Here is a 27,008-nt window from a genome sequence, read left to right as displayed (position 1 = left end):
CATTGCATTGAGGAGCATCTCGGTAGGTGTTTGACCTATCAAGCTACCACAAGATGTGACTGTAGCAGCCGGACAATGCATCGCTGCAATCACTGATACGCAACTGCTGCACATCCACCACTAGGATACATGCCAGCACAAAAAAGCTGGTGGTGGTCAGTCAATTACCTACTGCTGCAAGCATTGACAATAGCAGCAATTGTAGAAAGAGAGAGAGAGAGAGAGAGAAAGAGAGAGACGCCGCTGCGTCGAACTACTCGTGCATAATGCAAGTTAGAGTCCGACAGACGTGGGCTCAGGAAGCCCTCACTGGAGTACAGCAAATGCCAGAGTCAGCAGCGTCCACCACAGCCGTGTGGGACTAGCAATTTAATGCCTGATGGTAATGTTACCAAATGGGTCACTATTTCTTAGATTACCTTCTTCCAACGCACAGCATCAACTTTGTAGCAGCTCCATTTTGATTGGACACACAAAAACAAGCTTTTTCACGGAGAGAGAGAGAGAGAGAGAGAGAGAGAGAGAGAGAGAGAGAGAGCAGCACAGCTGAGTAACTTTCCAGTGTCCCAATGGCTACTCTCATTGCCTAAATGATGGGCTTATATCAAGTCGATGAGAAGAGCCAGCAATACAAAACCACTGTCATCAAGCTTGTGACCTTCTATGGTGTGTGGACAAGCAATGCTAAGTAGTATGGGCTGTCCTTGTTTACCTTCGAATGGTAGATGGCGCACAGCTATTATGAGTCCATTTATTTCTCGTGGATCTATGCACAGAGACTAGTAGTAGGAAGCGTTCTTCAAGATGATCTCACCATTAGCAGCAATGCATGCATGCGTCGGAAGCTCAGAACAGCTCCCAGTCGAGCTTGGCATGGGGAGTGGACGAGGCGGCCGGGGTAGGCGTGGTTGTGGATGGCATGAACAGGGAATCGAACGTTTCCCAGTTCGTCGTCACCACCACCGGTTGCTGCGGCAGCCCATTCTGTGGTTGCTGCAAATGCATCTTCTTTTGCTGCATTTGCGGTCGAACCGGATTCTGCGTGTCCCTCATTTGCTGTTGATGATGATGCGGTTGGTGACTCTTCTGGTGTGGCCATTGCGGCTGCTCTTTGGCCTGTGGACGACCATTCGCTCTCGGCATTGCGTTCTTGATCTTGATGGCATCCAGTGTCTCCACGTACCTCTGCACTCGCTTGATCTGTTCCACGCAAGGGATCGATCAGCAACCGATCAAATGAGTAGACAAGGGGATGATTGATCCACCTGCATTCTCCTCTGCAGCTTGACATCCCCGTCGGCGACGATGGCGTCCAGCTTTATCAGCTCGTTCATCAACGATTCGATGAGATTGGTCACGTCGTTCTCCGCCACCCTCCCGCCTTTGCTCACGATCGCATCCAACGCCGACACCTGATCGATCAATGGAGATTAGTCTTTGGGATCGGGGCAAGGGAAGGGTGGGCGCAACGGTGGGTGTGGGATTACCTTGGAGGCGAGCCGATCGACCTCGAGGCTGACGGCGGAGATGGACTTGGTGGCCTTCTCCATCTTGTCGGCTTTGCGCACCTCGAGGAGGCGCTTGGCCTGCGCCGTGGCGTCTTCCACCAACACCACCTTCGACTTGTCCTTCACCCCGGCGTGGTCCAGGAACGCCGTCGACTCCCTCTCCTTGTCCTTGTACAACAGCTTCATGTCGAGCGGGTGCAGCCCCGTCCTGGCCGACAGCACCTTCTTCAGCTCCCCTGCGCACCGCGCCGCGCCGCGGCCACCACTCGTTCAATCAATTCGTCGACCACCTTACGCGGACCAACCGCCGCAGGAAGAAGAACAAGAAAAGTCCCCAGGGAACGGCCGAGTTCTTACCGAAAGTGGCCTGAGAGCTGACGTAGGCCTCGTGGTACACGGCGCCGTACTTGACCTTGACGCGGATGGTGGGGACGGGAGCGGCCGCCGCGTCGGCGTCGGGGTCGCGCTTCTGGACGAACATCCCACCCGGCCTGACCTCCCACTCCGCCGCCTTCTCCGCCGCCGGCGACTCCTTAATGGGGCTGAACGCCGCCGCCGCTCTCCCGCCTGTCCTGGACCGCATCTCGCTCTTCGGATGTCCGAAACCAGCAAACGGATTCGCCCGCCCTCTAATTCATCAAGACGAGCTACAATTTAGACCAAGAACGAAAAGGATTTGCTTCTCCAAGCTCCGGATTCTTGCTACTTTGCTTGAGAAGAAGATGAGAGAGAGGGGAAGAGGAGGCGAAGGAAGGAAGGAGATACGGGATGGCGTTGACGGAGAGGCGAAGAGAACGGCAGGGAGAGAAGCCAATATTTATAGTAGGTAAAGAAATCGGGAGCGACATAACAACAAACAACTCGAGCGCAAATTGCAACACCGAACGGGTCGCACATCACCGCTACGCAACGAAACCGTTATGTTCGTAACGAGACCGAAACGCTTTGTCGCATCGCCCGTTCTCTCTTCCTTCCTTTCCCTTTCGTTTGCTTTCCGCCACTTATCGGTATCATTCATTATACCGGTACGTAACCGATACGACGATAAAGCGGCAGCGACGACGCTTTTCTTCCCCAGCTCTGCGGGACCTGCCGGGATGACGCTCCCCGTCTACCTGCCTTGTGACTGCAGGGTGACGGAGCCCATCGCGGGACCCATGAGAGACGGGCGTCGCGGGCCCCGCCGCCACCGACAGTCCTCGAGCTCGACGCGGCTCGGCGCCGAGCCGCGTTTCGGAGCCTCAGCAGCCGTCCGATACACAGAAAGCGACGGTGCACCGTACGGCGCGGCGCGAGAAATCGACGCCAAGCCGAAGCTGATCTCATCAAGCAAGGAAACAAGAAGCAAAGATGGGGCGTCTAATGACCTTATCATATGGAAAGAAAGGGAAGGTGAACTTTCCCTGTCACGTCTCGATTTGCTACACAGAAAGAGAGTAGATTAATAGAGGTTTCATCCGTCAAATGGCGTGCAGAGCGCACATAGGAAAAGTGTGTGTATTGAATCGGAGAGGGATGGGGTGCGCATGCAGCGCCGGTGGCACGTCAATTGCACTGCGAGGACAAAAAGGGTTGGGTGTAACGTCGACAGGCCGTCTGATGACGATCCTGCCGTTGTCATAAGATCGCGATGCATCACCGGCGTTGATATTGAGAACGGTAATAAGACACGGGGAAATTATTGCATGATGGCAAATTGGTGAAATGTTATTTTCGTTGGGGTGTTTCTCTTTTTCTGCATGAGCTGAAAGGACCACTAATCACTAATTATTTGCTCATGGCAGATTATTCTCGTTATTTACATGCTTAAGGTTGTCAACGGACTGTTGTTAAGTAGTTAATATAGTTTATGGGTCAAATAAAGCTTGCTTTTAAGGTGGTCAACTGCACAGTTTTCTTTGAGGTGATATCATTAATTAAACTAAGAGCAACCCAATATTATTGATTATTCTGTATATCCATAAAAAAATCTGATTTTATGCTTAATAAAAATTAATATCATCGTCGTCATCACATATATTATAACATTCCATTAGTCCCACATCGTAACGATTGACTTATATGAGTATATTTTAATTAACATATCAATCTCATTTGATAATATAGGAAGGGAAATTTGTTTGTTTGTATACGGCACACATTACATCACAAAATCAAATGATACGAGAAATATTTTATATGGGTCTTATTTTTTCTATGTTTAGCATATAATTTTATTATTCTTACTTATGATTAAATGATACTTATGATCATTCATGATATTTATTACCATTTTAAACCTATGATGGAAAACCACCTTTATAAAAGTCTCATAGGTACAAAGAGAGAAATAACTCTTTCTAATATAATTTTTACTTTATAAAACTGGTATTCAGTTGAAATTATTTTAAGAATTAAAAGAATCTTATCATAAATGCCCCATTGTTATTTTATAAAATCTCAAATATATTTTTTATTCGACACTACAAAATATACTCAGAATAAACAATTGATTAATCTTGAATCTATATTCAAATCAAACAACTAAAATATATCATTACACAGAATCTCCATAGTAAATATGTCTAAATTTATACCTTATTTATTTGTCATTACTGACCAATTATTAAAGGTTGGTAAACATTCACGAGTCATTTGCCATCCAAAAAAAAAAAAAGAAAAAAGAAAGAAAGAAAGAAAGGTGAGAGCTAAAAGACATGAATACAAATAAAAGAAAACAAAAAAGATAAAGACATGAGAGATCACTTTAACATCTTTTGCATCCACTCAAGCAAATACCTCAACTAGTCATCTTATCCTCCACAAAATATGTTCTCATGTCACAAAATCTATGGTTGTCTCTTAGAATAATGCATGTCTGAAAGCAAAAAATAAAAGTAGATTCATCCATGATCCCATGCATGATTAAGATATATAGATTGGCATATTTAAAGCTGGATTAGGACCATCATCCACAACACTAAATAGTAATGATATTATTAAGTAAGATGATATTGGAATATGCTTCTTCCATCCTATTGTCTGTATAATGTGCATGCACATTAAGATTCAATGAATGATAGAGACAAAGTTAAGCTTCTTCTCATAACATTAGGTCATATTTCTCCATCTTTGACCAAAGTTGCTTGGGAACCTTCATAAGAACCAAGTGAGCCTCCACTTCCATTATTTCCTCTGCAACTTGCAAAGAGATATCAAACCAGCCAGCAAATGAAAATGCCAAGAACACAATCAACCATAGATTATTGTCATGGTGTTCCTCTTCATGCTGTGCATGCATTTAAAACCATAATCTGAAATAAGATTGAATGCTGACTTTGGATATTCGCCTTAAAAGGAGAGAAGAAGACACTCTATCTCCTGCTATCACATTTCTTTTGCCAATTGATGAACATATGTTTACCTACAAACTCTTTGGATATTACCATCAAAACAGGAACTAGAAGCTAAAGCTTCATGCACACTCAAGATCCAATCTGCTCAAAGTCCTCCAAGAAAAAATTGAGTTGAAGATTGATCAGATGCACACAGAAAATGTTCACAAAGTCACTCTATGTAATTCTCATCTGATGTCAGTATGAAGAATGGTTAAGATGAAGCTTTCAACTTTTGTTTGGTGTGTATAATATAGGGTAGTTGGATGCTTCATGAATCAACAGCTAGTGGTATTGGTGGTGAGAATGGAATAGCTTGTGAATGCATGCATGCCTTACCAAACATGTAGAAGACATTAATTACAAGTATCGTCTCTTTAGCATGTTAGAAAGAAACCCTGACAACTTAGGAGTCCTCCCACTCCTTCCATCCATTCCACACATCAACAAATATAAGGTGAGAGAAAGGAAAGACCACATAAACTGATCTCCAACCAGGCCTCATTTTGGGGGCCAATAATTCATTATTCCTTTGTTCTTGAGTGACCACAATCCATTCCTTGCTTCTCATGTTGTATAATTCAATCAAGTTTGGCAAGACCAAGATTATGATTTGGTATTAATATTAGTATATCGAGAGTTCAAACCTACGATAAAAAAAAATATTGAAATATAAATTAATACGATCGTCGTATGATTAATTTTAATTTTTTGACACCCTCATATCGAATCTCATCATCATTATTAACTTATTAAACTTAAGCCATTTGGTGTGGAGAATCAAAACAATGAGACAAAGAATAATAAATGGTAGGTAGATCGATTCCAAAATTGATACAAGGTGGTGAGTCACATTGAGCCATCCATTTTGAGACTCCAAAGAGACATTGGATTATGTATTGAATGCCTCCAGATGGTATCACATTGACATGAACATACCAACTAAATACCCCCAAATCATTTGTTTGCTGACATTGATATGATAACTTTGATAAAAAATCATCAAGCATAAGAGAAGCATTGGAAGTGTGTGTGTGTATATATATTATATATATATATATATGTATATATATGTATATATATTTGTATGTATATGTATATATGTATATATATGTGCAAAAAAGACTACTCAATGAGGTCATAGAATGATCTTATGTTGAACACAGTGTGTATGAGTTGAGTTAAAAAGTTGAAATTAATTCACCTAAATCAAATGTGAAAAAGAAGGCAAAATTGCATACAAATCCTCAATATTGACATTAATATATTTTGGAAATATTACTTACATATATTCTTTATAAATTAGTAATTTTTATTATTTTGTTTTTTTTGTAAATTTAGTTTTAAGAATTAATAAGTTAAATAATCAGCAAAAGTGATAAAAGGAAAATTTTAAATAATTTCAAATTTGTAGTGTCGTTTTTGTTTTCGATTTTCTCGAGATCGAAAACTGTTTTCTGTTTTCAGAACTGTTAAAACTGTCTTCTGTTTCCTCCAAACGATAATTAGGAAACGAAAACACGATTATTAAAATGCTCGAAGCATGTTTTCTAGGAAGTGTTTCCGAACTTTTCGTAGGGCTCTATCTCGACGGGACCGCCCTCGTCGCCTCACTCGCGCTCCGATTACGCTGTTGTTTCAATCCCTACCCATCTTCCCCATTCGATCTTTCTCTTTACTTGTTGTTGATGTATCTATTAGTTGATCGATTGCTGCTTTCCGTGTTGTTACTTGAATCTGAAGTTCTATTGTCTGTAGCCATATGCAACATGGATCATAACAGTAGAACATTTGCCCCTATTTGATGGCCTTTGGTTTGGTTACATGTTCCAAGGGCTTGTTTTTGCTGAAAATTATAGATATTTTATATATGAGATGCTCTGTATTATGCTTTTGGACATGGAAAAGGAAATTGATTGGGCATGATTTTGTGTTTGGTTGCCCAATAAACCTATGAGCTTCATTTAGAAGAGCTTGGTCTGTCAAAATCATATGCAAGGAAGGCAGAAGAAAACTGTGATGGTTGGTTATCATCTCATAATTGTCCTTTAGTTCCTAAAATTTACATTCACTGACTCGGGACAATGGTTATCCTTATTATTTATGCAAGTCAAATTTATAGTTTCATGTTTGTTTGCAGTCTTCTTTGTGGTATGCAATTCGTAGGGAGGATGCAATTGTAGTTCTCAGGTAATTTTCTGTGGATATGAACCAAAAGGAACTAAAGGGAGATTGAACAATGTTAATGCAAGAGGTGATGTAGAATGGAGTAGAGAAGTAGAGAGAGAGAGAGAGAGAGAGAGAGGGGAAGAGAAAGAGAAGTATGAGACTAGAGAGGAGAATAAAAGACTAGAAGAGAGAAGATGCAAATTTTTTTGTTCAAATCTGAAGTGTTTCATCGATTGACAAGCTCTACTATTTATACGGGTTTGGAGCCTTAGTACAATCAATGAAGGCAATGATTCCCAAGAGTAATCTCATAGAGAACTTACTTGCCTTTTAGAAACTTAAAACGTGACTTCTAGGAGACCTAAATAGCTTACTATAGTTGAGAAGAAAAAGAGCGCGCTTAATACAAAAGTAGAGTCCCAAGGTTAGCACCTATGAAGGTTCTTTATTTTCCCACACAACTCTTAAGAGTTTTTAGGTTAGGTAATTGATGATTTTTTATTTTTTTTCTTTGCCTAGAATAAACTCTTCTAAAATCCTTTATAAACTTAGATGGTTCTCCATCAAGAGGGTGCCCGGGAATAATTTGCTTGAGCCTCACTTTCATCTGAGCATATTGTTCCTCTTATCTTCCGACACTTGTATGTTTGAAGATCTCTAGAAAGCCTGGGCTTAATCTCCAGCTAAAGTCTGGCTGTGCAAACAAGATTAGGCTTTTCCAGTGCTTTTTATTTGTTTTTATAATGATCGCTGAAGATGATCCACATTGATTTGGGATTTCCTTATTGAATAGTTCAATGGCGATTAGTAGCCAAGTGGGAGTTGGGGGGTTTAGGAAGGTCATCCGGGCCAATGGAGATTCTGTATTGGTTTGTTTCAATTAAATGATTACCCTGATAATGCTGCATTCTTGTGTTCTTTTCATTCTTTATGGTGATTTACTTTGAGCTTGTATTTTGTATCAGTTCCCGCATAAGTGCTTTCTCAAAAGTAAATTGCATCATGTATACTGTATCTAGATTTTTAGTATTATTTAAGTATTGAATATTCCTTTTGGTTAATTAAAGGAAAGATTGAGCAAATGTTTGTTTTTGCAGTACAAAGACCATTAGTTATGCTGTCGTACCCAAAATTGAAGCCATTAGTTTATTGATTGTTGACATTTTTTTTCATATTATTCACCTATTCTTCATTTTTTTGTTGCTACATTATCCTTCACTTATTTGAAACATGAAATAAGATAACCATCTCTTTGAATAAAGGAGTTGTGAACCTCAAAACTATATGATGTGGTGCAAATTCAGTCACTCTCAGTGTTAATTCTGGTAATTTTTTCATCCTTGAACTATATAACCCGAGAAACCAAGGTTTATTTCACATATTGATAGGAGGTCAAGATTTTGGTGCAACACCCATTCTAGAACAAGATCATATGATTAATTTGTAGACACATCTAAAGTACAGAGGTCATAGTTACCTAGATTTAACCTCATGCAGAATATGTAACACTTAAGCTTATTAATTCTTGTGCATCATGTCTTTTTATGGCTGAAAATGCTTTACAAAATAATTTTCTTGTACATGACTCACCTGAAATTTGGAATCTGTACTAACGCTATATTGCTGAAATGATCCACCTCACATTTTTCATGACTGAAAGGTTTCGAACCACTTTTGGCTATGCAGAGTTTGAAATTGTCTGAGCATATAAATAAAGAAAGAGAAGCAGCAAAATGGGTGAATCAACCATAACACTTGGAAAAATGCTTGTCTACATGCTTGATTAATTTGTTCTTGGGTTTCTTCGGTGGGGTATACTTAGAAAAAGAGATATTTCTCGTGTGTATGTGCACAGGTGTGGATGTGTGCATGTCTGTCTTGTCTGCCCATGAATCAGGTAGGTTGTTGCTATATCATCATGCAAGATCTAACTTGGATTTTGTTTTGCAGTGAAAATTTCGGAAAGAAAACTGATAAAGAAGTACAACAAACTTGTACCTTGGCGTTTGCCCGAAAATCTTGCAGTTTTCTTAATCGCCTGCTTCATTCTTCTCAAGTTCATCACAGGCTGCTGGAAAGCTCAAATCATGCTTTGAAAAGAGGTGGAGACAAAAACCAGACTAGAAAATGTCACTGTATGCCCCATCAGAGATCTAGCAATAGTGCACAAGAACAAGGATTTGTCGTTTTGCTCCAAAACAAATGTCTCTGTTTATTTCCCTGTCAACTGAAGAACAAATGAATTCTCCTCCTGTCAACTGATGAAACATTTTGGCTACATGCTCTTGTGTTCAGCAAGCCTGAACTAGTGGAAGTTATGATCAAAGAATATTTGGTCAACTTGATCAGCTGCTATCTTTTCGAAAGAACATTTTGGATGGTTGGCTATGTTGAGTATTTACTCACTAGATTGAAACAGATCCAGACAAAACTAATTCCTTGGAAAATGTAGTGAAATGTTAGCAATGCATTATATATATATATATATATATATATATATATATATATATATATATATATATATATATATATATATAAAATTTAAAGCTAACAAAGATCAAAATCTGACTGGAGATTCTGAAGTTGGTTGAAGGTTCGATGTGGATTCAAAATATTTAATGGAGAGATTAGATTTTAGAATCCACACCATTGAATAATAATAATTCGTGGAAAATATGCACCATATCACATCTCACCAATCTTTTGTGGAGTGATAATTAGAAGATCGTATAAATGTACTAAATTCTTCTAATTTAAAATTCTGGGATAAATTTATCTCAATCTAATTACAAGATAATTCGTGGAAAACATACACCGCGTAATTAGAAGATCACTCGAACGTATAGATAGATCTCATAAACCCTGTAATCCAACCTTCTCGGATTACAGTCGATCTAAACATAACCGCCAATCCCATATCACCACCGTCCGCTAGATCCTCGCGATGCGTGCAATAACGTCAGAACCGTGCCTATAAATTGGTTGGGATCCTCGGGTCCTCCGCTACAATTACCGATCGCGTCGGACGGCACCGCCCACGGCCAAGTCGGAAGCGGGGAAAGGGCAACGGGGCGAGAACTCGCGTCGTCGGTTTGATCCTCCTCGTATGACAATCTCGCCCCAGTTTGTGCGGCTTTGGTTTTGTTTTCTCTTGAACCTTTTTTAGATTTCTGCCTCGTCCGTTCTTGATCGAGCATGGACGAGTTGGGGGGTTTGGTTTCTTGCTGACTGGGTCTGTTCTTGGTGGTATAATGCTTTAGTTGCCGTCTCGGAAGCCGGCCTGATGGCGTTCGAGATAATTACGGCTCGAAAGGCTTTTTCTTGAAGGATTTCTCTAGCTCTGTGTTGGATCTTCTTGGTATTATGATGCTTTTCTTTGCCTTCTCGGAAGCGTTTTGAGGTAGTTAGGGCTCCTTCTTTCGTTTCTTGAAGCAGTTTTTGGCTTTTTTGTGTGTTCGATCGTTTCTGTGGTTCGTCTGCGTTTGAAGTCATTGTTCTCATTGCTGGAGGGTTTGGTGTTATGACCCTTCCTTGGGGGCTCTTATAAGAAAGAGAGACGCTTGCCACCGGATGTCTTCCTGGTTCCTGGATACCAATCGGCCCAACCTCCTAGGGGACCACCCTCTTCTTCCAAGGCGGTGAGCAGAACCAAGCCCCAATTCTGAACTTGTCGACGGAGAAGAGGCACCTCGTACTCAGACCTGTGTCTGTTAGACATGACCGGCTGTATCCTCAATAGCGCGGGAAACTCCTCCGGGCCTAGTGTTGGGGCAAGCTCAATAGTCAATGACGCCAACTCGGCTCTCTCTGGGACACAGTTGCAGCGCAGCGCCAGCATCAACAATGAGCCGTGCATGCGCCTCCCAGCCTCACCCATGTCATTTTCATCAAACAGCACATCAGATTCTTGGGTGATGGATGGCTCCATCATGCAGCAGAGCCTGGGTAGCGAGCATGCACACAAGCGAGCTGCATCGAGTGCCATATCTGAGATTATAGCACAGGCACCTGACGATTCAGTGCATATTTCAAAAAAAGCAAGGCTTGATTTGAAGGATGATATCATGCAGCGGATGGTGATCCAGCAACTGCTGCAGGGCTCAGAGCCAGAGCCAGAGCTGCATGGTCATCAGAATCCACAGCTGCATGCTATGTTACAACAGCAGAGATTAACCCAGCTTCAACAGCACATGATGCAGTCTTTTCCGCAGACTCAGCAAGCACCTATCACCTTTCAACAGCAACAACAGCTGAGGAACCATTTGCAGCAGCGGCCTGTTGAGGTAGCTGTCCCTGCCAATCACAATTTTGATGTGAAGAAAGGTTCTTGTCGAGTGATGCAGTATTTGTATCATCAACGGCATCGCCCAGCTGTGAGTTCATTCTTTTCTACAAAATGCTGAATTTTCAAAGTGTTTGACATGTTATAATATGCTCTAAATCCAATTCTTCTGTATAGGATAATTCCATACTATACTGGAGAAAATTTGTTGCAGAGTATTTTGCACCACCAGCTAAGAAAAGGTGGTGTTTATCATCGTACAACAATGTTGGCAACCATGCTCTTGGTGTTTTCCTGCAGTCAGCTAAGGTTAGTATCTGATTATCTGAATTCTTATATATTGTGTACCAAATTTTGTGTCAGCATAAACCATGGATGAATAGCGATCCCCAGTTTATAGTGGTCCAACTGAGACACCATTTGGTCATCATCATGCATCTGACTGCTTGGAGAATTTGAAAAGAATAGTAGGGCGAACAAGGAAGTAACATTGAAGCAAAACTTTCATCATTATTTTTATGCTGTCACTGATAAACTAGGATGTCACGCAATTCAATTGGCCATTGCTGGTGGATGCTGATCCTAAATTGTATGATTTATCTTGACATTCTGATGCTGTGAATATTGGATCATTAGTCCTCTAGAGTCATTAGAGGAATCAATTTACCCCTATTATTATTATTATTATTATTATTATTATTATTATTATTATTATTATTATTATTTTTCTAATAATTTGTGCAAGGTCTGTAAGATCAATATAAATTATAAAATGGATGTCAGCTTTGGGATTTAGGATTGAAATTAGCAGGATTGTCCATGCCAGATTGTTGGATTAGGATTGTCAAATATAAGCTTAAAAAAAAGTAAATGGAATATTTTGAAATTAAATATGCTGGAATGCTGTTTTTAGAATTTTATGAAGGCATTTCCTGGGGAGCATATATGCAATTTGAAAATTTTGTAAGTGTAAAATGTATGATGCCTTCTTTAGGAGCAGAAATGTGGAAGATTGTATATATCATCTCAAACAACCTTCTGTGTGTTGCCACTTTATCAATATATAGAAAGAGATATATTTTGTCGATGCCATTCTTAAACACCATGTTGATGGTTGGACCCTCATAGTTCAAGTGACAGTTTAGATCTGATGAACTGAGGATGGGACGAGTCCCTTTAAGATTATAATTCCTGAGGATAGGTTGGCATATACTTTTGCTGTTTTGCATATACTTCCCACCTTTGTCTTGTTTCCCTGAAAACCCACTCTCTCTTTTCTTGTCGGCAAGTGAATACTGACAAGCAGTGATTGGCACCTGATGTAGCATGATTGACAATGAGGAGAAGGGATTAGAAGTTTTTATTTTCTTTGCCAAACTTGAGATAGTGACTTGTTCCTTAACTTTAAAATTAACGATTCATTGTATTATGTCATTTTGGTAGTGAAGCAAGCAGATGTAGATCTGCATCAACCAACTTGGTGAACCATGTTTATGCTTTAATTATTGGTTTCTGGGTCAAAGGTCAATTTAAAAGTAAATTTGTATCAACTAGAAGAGATATATCTACGTAAACAGAAGGTCCCACCACATGCATTGAACTTGACTGGGGTCAGATACCATGGATCAATGCACCAAGTTAGCCGAATAGTTTGTCAAGGTTTGATTGCAGAGGAATGCATTCTTTCTTTCACTTAGGGATGTTGATTTTGATCCAATAGATATGCCCAAAGAATAAAATTTAACACGTTCATAAAGTAAACAGGCTTGTTCTAGAATGCAGAAAGAGACCAAAGAAGATTTGGATAGAAATAATAAGTGCACAAAAGGGTCCATGAACTGTTTAGTTACCTCAAATTTATTGGCATTGCCCTTACTAGGGCATGGAGGGGAAGGACCATGAGGCTCACTCTAGAAATGAGACTTGGTTAGAAAGTATTATTGGTTTTTGGGAGACTTTTGCTTCTACTATTTGCTGGCCAAAAAAAAAAATGGGGCAGGGGGAAATACATTTAGTGATCATAAATGATTTTTATTTGAACTGTAACAGTTGTTTGTTGATATTGATGTTTGTATGTGAAAACTCATTTTGGTTTGTCGAAATCTGCTTTCTAGATGGTAAGCAGAAACTAGTATGATTATGGTAAACCTGTGAATTTTTTTTTTCTCATTTGATTTTCTTTCTTGTTCTTATTGATTTCTTACATTTAATTTTGTAAACCTTTTGTTACTTCTGATGTTTATGTATAATAAAAAAAAAGAAAATAAGGCAAGAAGATATAATGAGATCATGTTTATAAGGACCAGATGATGAAAATTTTCCATCTTTGGTGATAGAGCATGACTTTTTTGTACACTTCTTTTTCTTGTTGCAGGGCACATGGAATTGTGATCTTTGTGTTGTGAACTCTGGAAAAGGATTTGGTTAGTGGTTATTTTTAAACATATTCTTAGACTCCTTGAAAAACAATTAGTTTAACTCTGTATCCACACATCTTGTCAGTAATTTGATATTTTTCTGTCACAAGGTTTTTCATGGCAGCTTTTTTGTTCTATTGATGTACAAATATGTTACACCATTTTATTTAATGGCATTTTATGTCTTGTTCAAATGCAGCATTAACTAAGTTGCAAAAGATAATGTTGGACATGTCTTTTCTAGTAGTTAGTGCTGAGACGAGGGTGAGGGTGGGGAGGTAGAGACTTGCATATGCTCGTCTCATTTCTCCTCTTTCCAGATTGTAATTGACATGGCTGTTTTATGATCCCTTTTGAATCTTTGTAGTCCTGTCATGGTTTTTTCTATGTTGTTTATGCTTCTTTGAATGTCTAAGTAAGGATGAATGCTTTTTGTCTTGTTTGTGGCAACAAGCTCTAGATTTCATTGATCTTAAATTTCCATTTCTTAGACATTCTTGTAGTGTTTTCTTGTGTAAGTAGCTTTAAGAAAATAAAAAAAAATAAAATATATGGCATAGTTCAAAATTTTGAATGTTGGACTTGTACCGTTTGTTCTAGATAGATCGGTATGCATTCAGTACATGCCAACATATCATCACATGGTACACCGACATATGAGTTTGCACTATGAAGGTATGAGGAGGATGAGGAAGGGAGGAGGGGGTGGAGGAGGAGAGGAGTGAATGACGAGGTTGAACAATCTAACGATGGTATGAGGGCTAGCAAGCAACACGAGGCACGGTCCAAGTGAGATGAGAGAAGCCCTATAGTGTAGGTTCGTGACCTTTTTTTTTTTGTTTGTGACTTGTTAACTGATATAACATCGCCAATACGGGTCCCAAGCTCAGATGAAAAAGGTGGTGGATTGCGTTAAGTCATTGATAATTAGCATAAAACTATGTCAGATCTTATGAATATAGATTTTAACCGATTTCAGTATAGAGTTAGGTCATCAATTGAAAGTGACACGATGCACCTTGTTCACCTGTGTTTCGAATTGTAAGCGATAGGCTAGGAGGTTGCCTGGAAGTGGTCCATCACATTGGTGCTTGGATGTGGTGCCAAGCAGGCAGGGTTATCTCATTGTTTTGGACCAATAGGAGTAAAAACGTTAGTCTAAAAACAGAGGTTGGGTTAGCAACCTGGAATATATGGACACTTCCAGGGAAGAGATTAAAATAGTAAACACTATAATTAAAAGAAGAATAAATATTATTTGTTTACAAGAGACTAAGTAGCTAGGAGAAAAATCTGGAGAGATAGATAGTACTGGATTTAAAAATTGATATACTTAAAAAGTTAAACACAGAAATGATGTAGGAATTATTATTGATAAGGATCTTAAGAATAATATTGTAGATGTAAAAAAATTTGAAGATATAATTATAGTTCTAAAATTTGTGAAGGGACAAGATATTTTGAATGTCATTAGTGATTATGCCCCTCAAGTCGGATTGGATGATCAAATCGAAAGAGAATTTTGGGAAAGCTTAAATAATATCATTTAAGGAATACTTATAATTGAAAATTTTATAATTGGAGGAGATTTGAATGGTCATATAGGGAAAACATATAGTGAATATAAAGGGATGAATGTGGGCTTTGGTTATAGGGAGAGAAATGAAGATGGTGGTATGATTTTGGATTTTACAACTTTATATGATCTTATAATTGTAAATACTCACTTTAAGAAGAGAGAAACATTTGATTACTTACAAGAGTGGTCATAGTCAAATAGACTTTTTTTTCACTAGAATAGTGGAGAAAATTATTTGTAAGAATTGTAAAGTTATACTTAGTGAAATTTTGATGAATCAACATAGGTTGATGGTATTAGATATTTATTGTAGAAAATGAAAGAAAAAAAAAGATAGTAGAAAATATTACTAGGTCTAGATGGTGGAATTTTAAAGATGATAATGTAAACCCTTTTAAGAATAAGATGGAAAGGGAGACGACTTGGAATTTAGATAAGGATAATATTAATATTATTTTGACTATGATGACTAGTAAAATTAGGAACTTATCATAGGAGATTCTTGGTGTGATTAAAGGTAGAGGTGTAACTTTAAGAGAGTTGGTAGTGGTGCGAGGAAGTTCAAAAAATAATTTTTACTAAAAGATCATGTTTTAAAAATTAATAAAATTATAAAAATGAGAAAAAATATAAAATATAAAGAATATCGAAAGGAGGCTAAAAAAATGATTAGTATAACAAGATATAATGTTTATGATGATTTTTATAATAAATTAGGTATTAAAGATGGTGAAATAGATATATATCAAATTACCAAAGATAGGAAAAGAAAGTATAAGAATTTAAGTAATATTAGATGCATTAAAGACGAAGATCAAAAAATACTTGTTAATGATAACGAGATTAAGAAAAAATAAAAAAATATTTTTATAAATTATTTAATAAATATTTCGTATAAGACTTAGATTTAATGATAAATAATAGTGGTAGATTTAATAATCATAGATTTATTCGTAAAATTAGAGCTAATGAAGTAAAAAACACATTAAAGAAGATGAAAATAGCTAAAAATATGGGGCCTACTGGTATCACTATTGAGGTCGGAAAAAGTTTAGGGGACAAGGGAGTAGCTTGGTTAATTTGTTTATTTAATTAAATCATGAGATTCAAAAGGATACCAAATAAATGGAGAAAGAGTTTTTTGGTGTCAATTTACAAAAATAAAGATGACATACAAAATTATTCAAATTATAGAGAAAATTAAAATCGTGAGCCATACTATGAAACTTTAGGAAAGAGTTATCGAAAGTAAGATAAGGTTTGAAATAAATATATCTGAAAATCAATTTGATTTTATGCTTAGAAGATCACTCATGATAGACCTCCCTGGTGTATATTTTTTGTTGATGATATTTGTCTCAATTGATGAGAGTATAAGTGAAATTAATTATAAACTTTATCTATGGAGGCAAGCCTTAGAAACTAAAGGTTTTATATTAAGTAGGACTAAGACTGAATATATAAAATATAATTTTAGTGATTCTAGAAATAGATAAGAGAATATAGTTAAATTGGATGGACAAAAAATACCTTTAAGTAAAAGTTTTATATATCTTGAATCAATTATTCAACAAGATGGAGAGATCGATGAAGATATTATTCATAGATTAAAAACAAGATGGTTAAAATGACTAGGTGCGTCAAGAGTCTTGTGTGATCATTGGATACCTTTGAGATTACAAGAAAAATTTTATAAGACAATTGTGAGACCAACAATGTTTTATAAATATAGGTGTTAGGTAGTTAAAAAAAATATATACAAAAAGTTTATGTTGTCGAGATGAGAATGTTGAGATGGATGTGTGAAGTTATTGAGAAAAATAGGAAAAGAAATATTTTTATTCATAAACAACTAGGTATCGCTTCGATAAAAAATAAGTTAAGAGAAAATTATTTAAGATAGTATGAACATGTGCTAAGGAGACCTCCGAATGCGGTAGTCAAGAGAAGTGAAATAATTAATGTTAGTGATATGAGGAGAGACAGAGGAAGACCTAAAAGGACTTTAATAGAAATTATAAATAAAGATTTAAGCACTCTGAACTTAACTAAATATATGATTGTTTACAGATCTCAATGATTGCAAAAGATCCATGTAGCGGGCCCCAAATAGTTGGGACTTACGGCTTTGTTATTGTTGTTGTTGTTGTTGACCTGTTAACTGATACAAAATGGAGAACTAGGTAGATTGAGCAAGAAGCCCTCGAGCATGTGTCAATTAAATCTTGGACAGGTAAAACTTGATCCCATGTGGATTGTTATTTTAGGTTTTCAAAATTTTCACTTCTCATGGAAATGCAAGTTTAGTTAGTTGCAAAATGTTTAGGTTTTGTATTTATTTCTATTCATATAACTATATCCATATCATTACTCTGCATATTCCTATCTATTTCATTGGCAAATATTTCACTTTTGGTTTAGTCAACATTAATTTTTCTCTGGATTAAAATTTTTTATTGATATTTTTTGTTAATTTATATAATTCCATCTTTTTTTGTTGGCAGAGGTTACTTTTGGAATACTTCCTCGATTTTTCCAAATTAAATTTGAAAGTGGGCTTGTTGATGAAAATTTGTTTCTTGGCATGCCACGTGAGTGCCATTTGTCTAAAGGATTCATTGTGATGGAGTATGACAAAGTGGCCCTTGAAAGTGTTTATGAACATTTACGTATTGTTCGTGAAGGGATACTTCGAGTTATATTTACTCCAGAATTGAAGGTTCCAAATTGAATTTGTCTCTCTTGGTTTTTCTTTACATATTTTGTATGCCCAAAAATATTTTTCTTAAAACATCTGTCTGATGATTTAGATACTATCCTGGGACTTCTGTGTTCAACGTCACAAAGAATTTCTTCCTCGTAGAGTGCTAGCACCCCAAGTACGTGGTTTATTTACATGCATAAGGCAGTGCCCATTAGAATTATTTTTATATTTTAATATAAACTGTTATTTCTAAGACATTGGCTTATCTATGATTTTTTACTTGTTTCAAGTTCTTTTTTGAATTTTTTAGACATATCAACTTAATTAAGAATTTTAATTTTGTCTCTTGTGAAAAATGTTTTGTTGGACTGAACATTTTACATGGGTGTATCCATTTCATCTTACCATGATAATTTTTTTTCCAGGTTGACCAATTGTTGAAAGTTGCACAGAAATATCAAACTTCTGTAAACAAGAATGGATCTGCCAGAGTCCCACATCAAGAATTGCAAGCCTGCTGCAACTTGTAAGCTAACTCATTATTTGATATAAAGTACCTTTAAAATGAAGATGTCTGTGATTCAGTTAAAAATTAAGATGCTGAAAGCTTCAAGGGAAGATCCAAAGAGTACTAGATAGCTTATTTGTCACCTTATGAACATGGCCTGTTTCATGGTTTTATCATGTAATTAATCTTAAAATTTGTTACCTCCCTTTTCTTAGTAATGGTTATATGCAATTACTAAGAAAATAGTTGCATTTTATATTAATTGTATATTTATAGTTAGAACATATTGTTGTTGCACCGCTAAGATGTATTGTCATTTTATTTTCCAGTGCCCTTTTGGCATGACACACTGTACCATCCAGCACAAGCTATAAATTGCCATAGCCATCATATGTTGGCACCTTCAGCATGGGTTTGTTGATGTGTGCCAATACTTTTTTGGCATAGAACATTTTGACCTATGCGGACACATTGATTGGCATGATATTCTTAGACATCAGATTGGTTGACTGTTAAAAACTAGAATTTCATGTGAAGAAAAATCACCTTATGTTTTTGAATAATTGGTGCATGGACCTATTAGCCTGTGGTAAGCTAAATCTTCACATGCTGTAGCTTCTCCATATATGATCTTTTCTTATTAGTAAACGAGATTGGTGTTACAAGCCCTTATTATGCATCGAAACTGATATAAAAATTTGAAAATACCATATTCTAAGCTAAATAAACTGATCAAGAAAATGAGATCAAAGAAGTTAGTAAAAAACAAACTACTTGGAATATTTCAAATATAATGCCTGATACATTTTTCTTCTATTTGGTAACCGTAGTTTGACAATTACATGATTGATAATTGTCCATGTCACCCTTGGTTTGTTAATATTGTTTCCTTTAACAAGAATCTCCTTTAACATTATGATATTTAGCAACTAGAGTTTCTGATTCTGTTTTTCAGCTTATTATTGTATCTTGAATCTGATAAGTTGATCTGTGATTGTTAAACTTGGTAGATTGAATTTGTTAATGATGTGTCCTGACAATGAATTTTATTATATGACATGTCATTACTTGCAGACATGCTGTTCTGAATTAGATAGTAACTTACAAATTGGAACAATTTTAGAAGTTACAGCAGTGACATATTCATTAGAACTAGAATCTACACAAGTTGGATTATCTTAACTGGGTTAGAAATTTTCTATGAATAATGTGTTCCATTCTTTAGCATAGAAACATGACATGGCCCATAAGATGCAAATTTATTTGTCTATGACTTTTTTTATTAAGCGAGATCTTGATGAATGCTCTCATTGATATTGCCATGATCGAACTTGATAAGATATCATTAATTATAATATCTCCCACTTAAAAGGATTAATGTCTTTGTCAAGGACCAACACAACTCAAGATCAAATCTCATGTGATGCCTAGAACAATGGTGGTTCTATATCATGACATGTCCTCTAACTCCACTCATGGATAATCCTTTTTCTACCTGAGCTTCTTATCATGTCCAATACTAGATCGACCTTGATACCATTTATCATGATCCAACCTAATGAAATAACTGACTAATTAACTTATTGAGTCGGAAAGCTGATTGAAAATATTTAAGCCCAATTTAATAATAATTTTTTATTTTATCACACTTCAAGTACAGTTTGCTAGTTTTAGTCCAAAATTTGCATTACCTTTACTGTCAATTTTCTTAGTGGTGTGCTGTATCAGTTAGTTACTATGACTAACATTTATGACCTCCAGATCTGAGGCATTTTTTACTTTGCAGGTTTACAAAAGCAGGTCATCAGCTAACAAGAAATTTGGAACTACAATCACCGAATGAATTAGGGTTATCCAGGAAATATGTACGGTTCATACAGGTAATTAAGAAATTATTTTAGTGGTTGATCATATAATTGAGAGCATCTATTCTCTCTGTTTGTGTATTTTGCCACATTGTCTTTAATTAATGTTTTGTGTTGACAGATATCTGAGGTGGTAAATAGCATGAAAGACTTGTTTGATTTTAGCAAGGAGCATAACAGTGGACCTATAGGTACAATTCTTTATAAACTTAGGTCTGATAGACACATATGCTATGGTGAGAATTCCAATTCTATTGTTGAAACTTTGCTTTTAATGTTCCACTAGTAGCACAGAGTGCTTCTCTTGCTACAGAAGCAGCATCTTATATTTTAGGCTTCTTAATTTTGTTCGAGTGTCTTGTTTCTTTCGGTATATCTTGCAGTATTCACCTGACTTGTGATAATCCACAACAATTTTAGAATCTTTATTGATATACCTTCCGCTTGTGCATACTTTGAGTGGCTTAAAACCAGATTTATTTTTATTTGACTCAGCAGTTCAGACCTTACTTCACCTACTTATGACCAAATCCCATTTTGTGGATTTACATAAAACATGCCCAACATATATAATTATAGTTTATTAGCTTGATTACTGAAGTCAATTAGAAGACAAGCATCTGTTCTGTATATATACCTTTAACTTAACATAGTTAAGGGGATAAAGCAATAATCCTACTCCAAAGTTTATCAGGAAGTTCAGAAGTTAATGATGTCTGTACAATTGTTAAGAATTTTGAAGAACTGTTTCAGAAACTACAAAGATGCTTTCATCAGGATGCTGACAGGATAAACTTAGGGGTCATGCTGATTAGGCTCATGATCTGTCAAGATATTCTATGGTCGGCCTTTTAGAAAATGCTGTACTAGATATTGAATTTGTTTATCTGATCAAGTTTGAGTTAACGATACTTTATTTATTTTATAATTCAAAATTTAAGTGAATGAAGGTATACTTGGAGAACATGCTTAATCATATATTTTAAAATTCAGAAAAAAAATAAACCATCATCAGATAATGTGGTGGTATGCTTTGCAGAGGGTAGCTGAAATGAGAATTTGGTTATAGGTTGATCATTGATGAACCCTACAACACGGTGGCAAAATGAGTCCCTTGTACCTACCATCGATGATATACTCATGTAAGACCAAAGAACTAAAAATGAATATCTCAAGAAAGATTGGTACTGATTGAAAGCTCAATTCATGAGGTGATTCTTATATGAATAAGTCAATTGAGTTGCCACTATTATGAGGTTATGTTAAATATTTCACCATTTTAGTAAAGATTTTTGGCACTACTGTTTCACATAGTATTTTGTTCTACTTTTCATCCCAAGGCATGGAGTTGCCTTGCAAAAAAGGTTATTATGATGTTTAGAGATTCAGACAGTTTGTTCCTCATGCACACATTCCCCCCAATAACCACACCCCCCACACCCCCGCCCCCCCCAATCTTCAGTGCTGAATCAACCATTGCTTTCTGCAGCTCGGCTCGTACTCTTGGGGCAAATCTGGGCATAATGTATGCCACAAATTGATCAATAAACTCCTTTTCTTTCTTTTTGTTATAAAGCTCCAAGATGTAGGTTCTAGCTGGGTTGTTGCATGTTTCCGCTTGGATCTAGTGAAATAGTCTCCCTACTTATCTGTGCATTTAGAGACTACTGCAGAAAGTAGATCATGTTTGAAAGCATTTTGTAATTTTATGGTTATCATCTGCTGCAGAGAGCTTAAAGAACTATACAATTCAGGCTGCAGCCTATCTCCAAAGGCAAAAATTGCAGGAGATGGACCAATCAGTTGTGGTTCACAGTCTGCCATCTGATCAAAACATGCTGAAAAGGCATGGGCGTTCATCCAGGGGTAGGCAATCATATGAACAACAAGTTGGTGTCCAGACATGTCCCTTCATGACAACCGAGCGAGCGCGAGACCAGACCTACTGAGTGGTACTCCCAACTTGACTCAGATCATTGTTCGACAGGAACAATTAGGCCAACAAGAACAACCTATGCAATTTCAGGGTTCAGCTTCATCAATTCAGGTTAATGCCTGCGTTGATAGTATCTTGGGGCAGCATCACCCGCCATCATATGGTTGCTTGCTTCCACAGAACAGTCTGCATTTCACCCAGGTGAACCAACAACACTTGCACCAAAATGTAACTCGAGAAATGATAAATAACAACAAAAGAAGATCACAGCAGACTACCAATACTCCCAGCACAAATGGTTCGGTAGCTGCAGAGGTAATTGGATGCGACATTCAAGTCAGGATGAACCCTGGGTCTGTCGGAAATGGAACTAAGTTTTCCAATCTGCACACTGGCATGGCTGCTAGTTCGATAGTGACAGTATTAACTCGAGTGGAGTTGATCCAGAATGCCGTTCTTGCAGAAGCGGACCTCATTGCTGAAGATTTTGAGCATGGAATGTTCCATGGTGACTTTAATGGCATGGGTGATGGATAGTTGGGATGCTTGAGAACTGTAAAATTTCATATAGTTAGTATACCATTTGGGTAGTTAAACAGTTGCGGTAGCATTTGGTATATTTAGAACCTATAGTTTGCTTGCCGCCAGTAATGATTCTTTTGTAGCTTGAACTTCTACTATGTATTTAGAACATTGCTTTTTGAAGGTGATTAGATATTGCTGCAAGAAGCATCTCTTTCTTCATTCAATGATCGCTTTTAACCCAAAAAAAATTGGAAGACGGATAAAACATTAAAAGGGGAAAAGCCTCATCATCCTTCACATTACAACATCAAGACGGTAGATATGTATGTACAGGACACCACCACCATCTGCCGGACGACATGATGCACCTCCCACGGCAAAGCTACAAGAGCGGGCAGGATGCAGTCGGCGGACCGACGAAGCCCTGCGGCCATATCAAAACTGAGTCAACGCAGAGACCCCCTTTAGTGTGGGTGCAGTCGATCTGCGTCATCGAGAACTTAACTCCGGTGGGTGCATCTGAGCTTCTCGAGACAAAATCCCCAACATGGTAGTGGATCCAACTTCCGGGTTCGTCCAAGTAGCACTTGGATTGAGCGAGTTGGCCATCCGAGGTCGATAGCGTAAACCTCACGGGCTTCACGTCCCATCCGTGGATGTGCTCAGGGCTACAAACCCGACGGCCGAGCCGTTTGGTGGCCCTTCCTAAGTGAAGTCGGAAGTATAAGCTGTATGTGCCCTCGGGGAAGCAGAATTCCACTTCCCCACGAACTTCCAGCCACCATATCTGATGAAGATATGCCACCGTCTGAAACCTACATGAACAAAGTGCTTCATGTCATTTACCTTCTTCTATACATAATGATGAAGTGTTTTAATTGGCAAATCAAGCATCTAGTAAATGACAGAACAATAATGAATGATGCATTACGGATCTTAACAATGCATTACTCCTCATCTTGAGATAATACATTTGGAAGGAAAATGCCAAGGATGCATACAGGACCATTCAGAGAAAAGAAATATCTCGACATACGAATCTAATATACTACCGAGTGTCATCGTTGAGATATCTGGACTGATTAATGCATTGTTGCAGAAATGAAGGTTAATACATTGTTGCACAAGTGAATAATCTCATATTTATGTCCACGTATGAGCATCATGTATGTTATTTGATGTAATAAAAATTTCTTTTAAAAAATAAACTTGAGTGACTACGCTGTCAACGAAAATACATTAGAGAAGTCTACAAAACATATCTCAGCAAAAGGAAACTGTTTTGACAAAGGCTTTTGATTTCCTCAGAGAAACAAAGCTTTTGATTTCCTCCATATGCTTTCAACAAATGTCACCTTTATTTCAATTTCTTTTTGTGTTGACAGACTACTCCTTTATAAAAGGAGGAAAATGTGGCAGCAGGGAATGTGTCATGTTAGTCTCATGTGGCAAACAATTTCTGATTCTTTGGTTATTAGTCAACAAATACCAAAAATTGAGATTGGTGGTAAAGGAAACAAGATAAAATGAGACATGATCCTTCTCCTAAATCAAGAAACCTAATTGGCAAGCAAATCAAACAAATTCCTAATGTCAAACCACCACACCCAAATATGTGCTAGAGGAAAGGCTTAAATAACATGGTCTACAATTGCAATGGGATAAATGTACAACATGACAGAAAAATTAGTGGGAACATGAGAATTAAGGAGAGGGTAGCTTATGGTCAAACTGTGGACTGCATAAGAGACACAAGGAACCACTGTTACCACAGCAACATACTCGATAGATTCTGATATGTTGTTGTATAAGCTGATAATAACATTCAGCTGATTCAAGTAGAATCAAATAATTCAGTACCAAGATTCAATACAGTTCAATCTTCGGTTATCTAAATAGATGAACCCAAATACACACGAATACGCCTTTGCGATACAAACATAGCTTTCAAGAATACATGAAGAAACATAATACACAAAAATGTAAGACTCATTCCCAAATTAATCTTCATCCATCCGTAATTAATATTTCTTACTAATATCTTTAATTGATTTACTACTTAATCAATGTTCAAAGTCACTGATTTATGTTTAGGAGTTAAGCTTCTTGATTCATGGCCTAAATTAAATTCTTTCCAGCAAGTACTCTTTTCTAATTTATCCCTTGTGTTGCAATCTCTCTCCCTAATAATAATCAAGAAATTCCTGGACATCTCATTAATAATACAACCATGCTTAATGAAAAAAGAGAGATTGTAACATACAAGTAATATACATAACTAAATTAAGGTTGCAAATATATTGAACTTTATAAGAACAAATGCATGAGACCAGCCAGATTATGCTTCAAATTGAACTAAAATCATGTGAGTCATTCACTGAAGTATGTCTCCGAGGAGACATCCCAGTGGTTAAGGTGCTCAGTGGTCAAGCAAACACAAGAAGGAGAGGCATCTACCTAGATTCTGCTGTTGGAATGAAGTTCCAGTATCTCCTATCACCAATCCCTGTTATCGACAATGCCTTTGAAGATATCCACATACATATCAACCCCCTCTTCTTCTCCAGACAAAATTCCTGCATATTTCCGATCCATCAACAAGATAAAAACTCAGAATCTATGGTCCGGTCATCAAATTTTGTCGCCGAATCATGCAAAAAGATTCCTCCCTTTATGTATAGAACTAGAGAAATTCGCATGATATTCTTATCCGAACAACAATTCGAGGATGATACAAGAGCCAAACGATGAAAAGGAAAAGGAAAACGATACGCCCGTACCATGTTTGCCCCACCGAAGGCATTACGGCGACAGAGCAGCGCGAAGATCTCTTTCTTGCTAAGCCTGCGGCCCTCGGAGTTGTCCTCCCCCGACGCCTTCCCCAACAGATACCTGTAATTTCTCGGCAGCTTCGTCTCCCACACGAGGTCGGCCGACGCCGCCCCACAAAACGTGCGGCAGAGCCTCGCGAGCCGGCAGATCTCCGCCGGCTCGAGCCGCAGCATGATCTCCGCCACGCAGCCCTCCGGTAGGGTGCCAAGCCCCGTCGGGCCGCCGCCGCCGCCGCCGCTCACCCCCTCCGGCCCCGAGTCGCTCGACATCCCAGCTCCCATCGAAAGAACCCCTAACCCTAAACCCGCAACTCCAACGCTCCCCTCACCACCGCAGAAACCGCTGGCAAGGAGAGATCTTGAGGACTAATTGGGGCGGGATCGGTAGAGGGTGAGGGATTTGGAGGAGAGGAGGAGGGCGACTCCGGATCGCTTCGTGGAAGGCGGCAGATTCATGGGCAGGAAGAGGAGGAGGAGGATGAGAAACCCACCATCCATTCCAATTCGCGCGACCTCGCGGGCTTCCCCGTTTGGCTTCTGCAGCCAATTCCACCGTTTCTGGCTACAACCTCAGCGACAACTCTCTCTCTTTCCCTCTCCCTCTGTCGCTGCCTTCTATTTATTGCATTTCGTGCCATGTAGAATATATATATATATATATATATATATATATATATATATATATATATATATATATATATATATATATATATATATATATATATATATATATATATGTGTGTGTGTAAATTATGTATTTTTATATATTTATTTTTTAAAAAATATCATAATAATCTCTTGTTCGTGTAAACAACTTTAAGCCGAGGCCAAAGGGTCGACGTGGATCGGTTCGGGTCCGGATGACGAGGATCCTATCGAAGGTCTCTCGGGGTTACCGACGGGGGTGGTAGAGCGGATCGAGTAGCGTCGGGGCTCATCGGAACGTCCTGCGAGGAAGGGTCCCTCTCTCTGGCACTGACAAAGAGGTGGCTCGGTCTTCGTACCTACACATAGGTAGGGTCGGAACTCGGCCCAACCTCTCCGACGATCAAGTCAAGTGATGTCAAGAGGTCTGTTTTGTGTGTCTTTTCTTTTTCCTCTTCTCCGTTTAGCATGCAAGGGTATTTATAGGGAAGCTTACTGTGCCCGTTGTAGGGGGTAGGCTCGTACTCCTGATAGCGTCTGACACTGGCATTGGCGTGGTGTGGAGGGCCGAGCCTGAGCAGGTCGTTAATGCGTCTCGACTGACGTCCCAGTTCGTCAGACCAGGTGTTGTCGGGTCAATCGAGGCGTGAGGCGTCATCCGAGAC

General features: G+C 38.1%; 3 protein-coding genes and 1 long non-coding RNA gene across 8 annotated transcripts; 2 read left to right on the top strand and 2 right to left on the bottom strand.

Moving 5' to 3' along the window:
* Positions 1–562: 562 nt before the first annotated feature.
* On the bottom strand, positions 563–2,304 carry LOC135582139 (BAG family molecular chaperone regulator 2-like). Of its 2 annotated transcripts, XM_065116317.1 has the most exons (5): positions 1,866–2,304; positions 1,488–1,744; positions 1,266–1,412; positions 1,058–1,200; positions 563–1,024 (listed from the first exon to the last, which is right to left on the bottom strand). In XM_065116317.1, exons 1-5 carry the CDS (start codon positions 2,089–2,091, stop codon positions 847–849), a joined length of 951 nt encoding a protein of 316 aa, XP_064972389.1. In that variant the 5' UTR covers positions 2,092–2,304; the 3' UTR covers positions 563–846. The 2 variants fall into 2 exon arrangements, with proteins under 2 accessions (XP_064972389.1, XP_064972388.1); XM_065116316.1 differs by having other exon boundaries at positions 563–1,200.
* A 4,148-nt stretch (positions 2,305–6,452) lies between these two features.
* Positions 6,453–9,399, top strand: LOC135616760 (uncharacterized). The gene is made up of 2 exons (XR_010488466.1): positions 6,453–6,904; positions 9,002–9,399. It is a non-coding gene; the product is annotated as an uncharacterized LOC135616760 (long non-coding RNA).
* Positions 9,400–10,063: 664 nt separating this feature from the next.
* Positions 10,064–22,982, top strand: LOC103990511 (probable transcriptional regulator SLK2). 4 transcript variants are annotated; one of them, XM_018829433.2, is made up of 10 exons: positions 10,064–10,155; positions 10,561–11,424; positions 11,511–11,642; positions 13,708–13,756; positions 17,834–18,048; positions 18,140–18,208; positions 18,459–18,559; positions 20,328–20,421; positions 20,528–20,597; positions 22,135–22,982. In XM_018829433.2, the coding sequence occupies exons 2-10, from the start codon at positions 10,768–10,770 to the stop codon at positions 22,353–22,355; spliced, it is 1,608 nt and encodes a 535-aa protein (XP_018684978.2). In that variant the 5' UTR covers positions 10,064–10,155; positions 10,561–10,767; the 3' UTR covers positions 22,356–22,982. The 4 variants fall into 4 exon arrangements, with proteins under 4 accessions (XP_018684978.2, XP_064972383.1, XP_064972384.1 ...); XM_065116311.1 differs by having other exon boundaries at positions 10,074–10,155; positions 10,600–11,424; XM_065116312.1 differs by having other exon boundaries at positions 10,077–11,424; positions 22,135–22,358; positions 22,433–22,982.
* A 131-nt stretch (positions 22,983–23,113) lies between these two features.
* On the bottom strand, positions 23,114–26,316 carry LOC135616759 (F-box protein PP2-A13-like). The gene is made up of 3 exons (XM_065116313.1): positions 25,648–26,316; positions 25,325–25,443; positions 23,114–23,682 (listed from the first exon to the last, which is right to left on the bottom strand). Exons 1-3 carry the CDS (start codon positions 25,978–25,980, stop codon positions 23,250–23,252), a joined length of 885 nt encoding a protein of 294 aa, XP_064972385.1. The 5' UTR covers positions 25,981–26,316; the 3' UTR covers positions 23,114–23,249.
* Between the last annotated feature and the right edge of the window lie 692 nt (positions 26,317–27,008).

The sequence above is a fragment of the Musa acuminata genome, chromosome BXJ2-7 (genome assembly GCF_036884655.1).
Source record: "Musa acuminata AAA Group cultivar baxijiao chromosome BXJ2-7, Cavendish_Baxijiao_AAA, whole genome shotgun sequence".
Taxonomy (NCBI): Eukaryota; Viridiplantae; Streptophyta; class Magnoliopsida; order Zingiberales; family Musaceae; genus Musa; species Musa acuminata.
This window is presented reverse-complemented; position numbering and strand designations above follow the sequence as displayed.

Coding starts and splice junctions, on each gene's coding strand:
- LOC135582139 (XM_065116316.1), bottom strand. CDS start 2,091: ATGCGGTCCAGGACAGGCGGGAGAGCGGCGGCGGCGTTCAGCCCCATT. Junction 1,745..1,865: donor CAGCTCTCAGGCCACTTTCG/GTAAGAACTCGG, acceptor CGCGGTGCGCAG/GGGAGCTGAAGAAGGTGCTG. Junction 1,413..1,487: donor TCGATCGGCTCGCCTCCAAG/GTAATCCCACAC, acceptor TTGATCGATCAG/GTGTCGGCGTTGGATGCGAT.
- LOC103990511 (XM_018829433.2), top strand. CDS start 10,768: ATGACCGGCTGTATCCTCAATAGCGCGGGAAACTCCTCCGGGCCTAGT. Junction 11,425..11,510: donor ATCAACGGCATCGCCCAGCT/GTGAGTTCATTC, acceptor TCTTCTGTATAG/GATAATTCCATACTATACTG. Junction 20,598..22,134: donor GCATAACAGTGGACCTATAG/GTACAATTCTTT, acceptor CATCTGCTGCAG/AGAGCTTAAAGAACTATACA.
- LOC135616759 (XM_065116313.1), bottom strand. CDS start 25,980: ATGGGAGCTGGGATGTCGAGCGACTCGGGGCCGGAGGGGGTGAGCGGC. Junction 25,444..25,647: donor CCTTCGGTGGGGCAAACATG/GTACGGGCGTAT, acceptor GGAAATATGCAG/GAATTTTGTCTGGAGAAGAA. Junction 23,683..25,324: donor ATTCCAACAGCAGAATCTAG/GTAGATGCCTCT, acceptor TTGTTCATGTAG/GTTTCAGACGGTGGCATATC.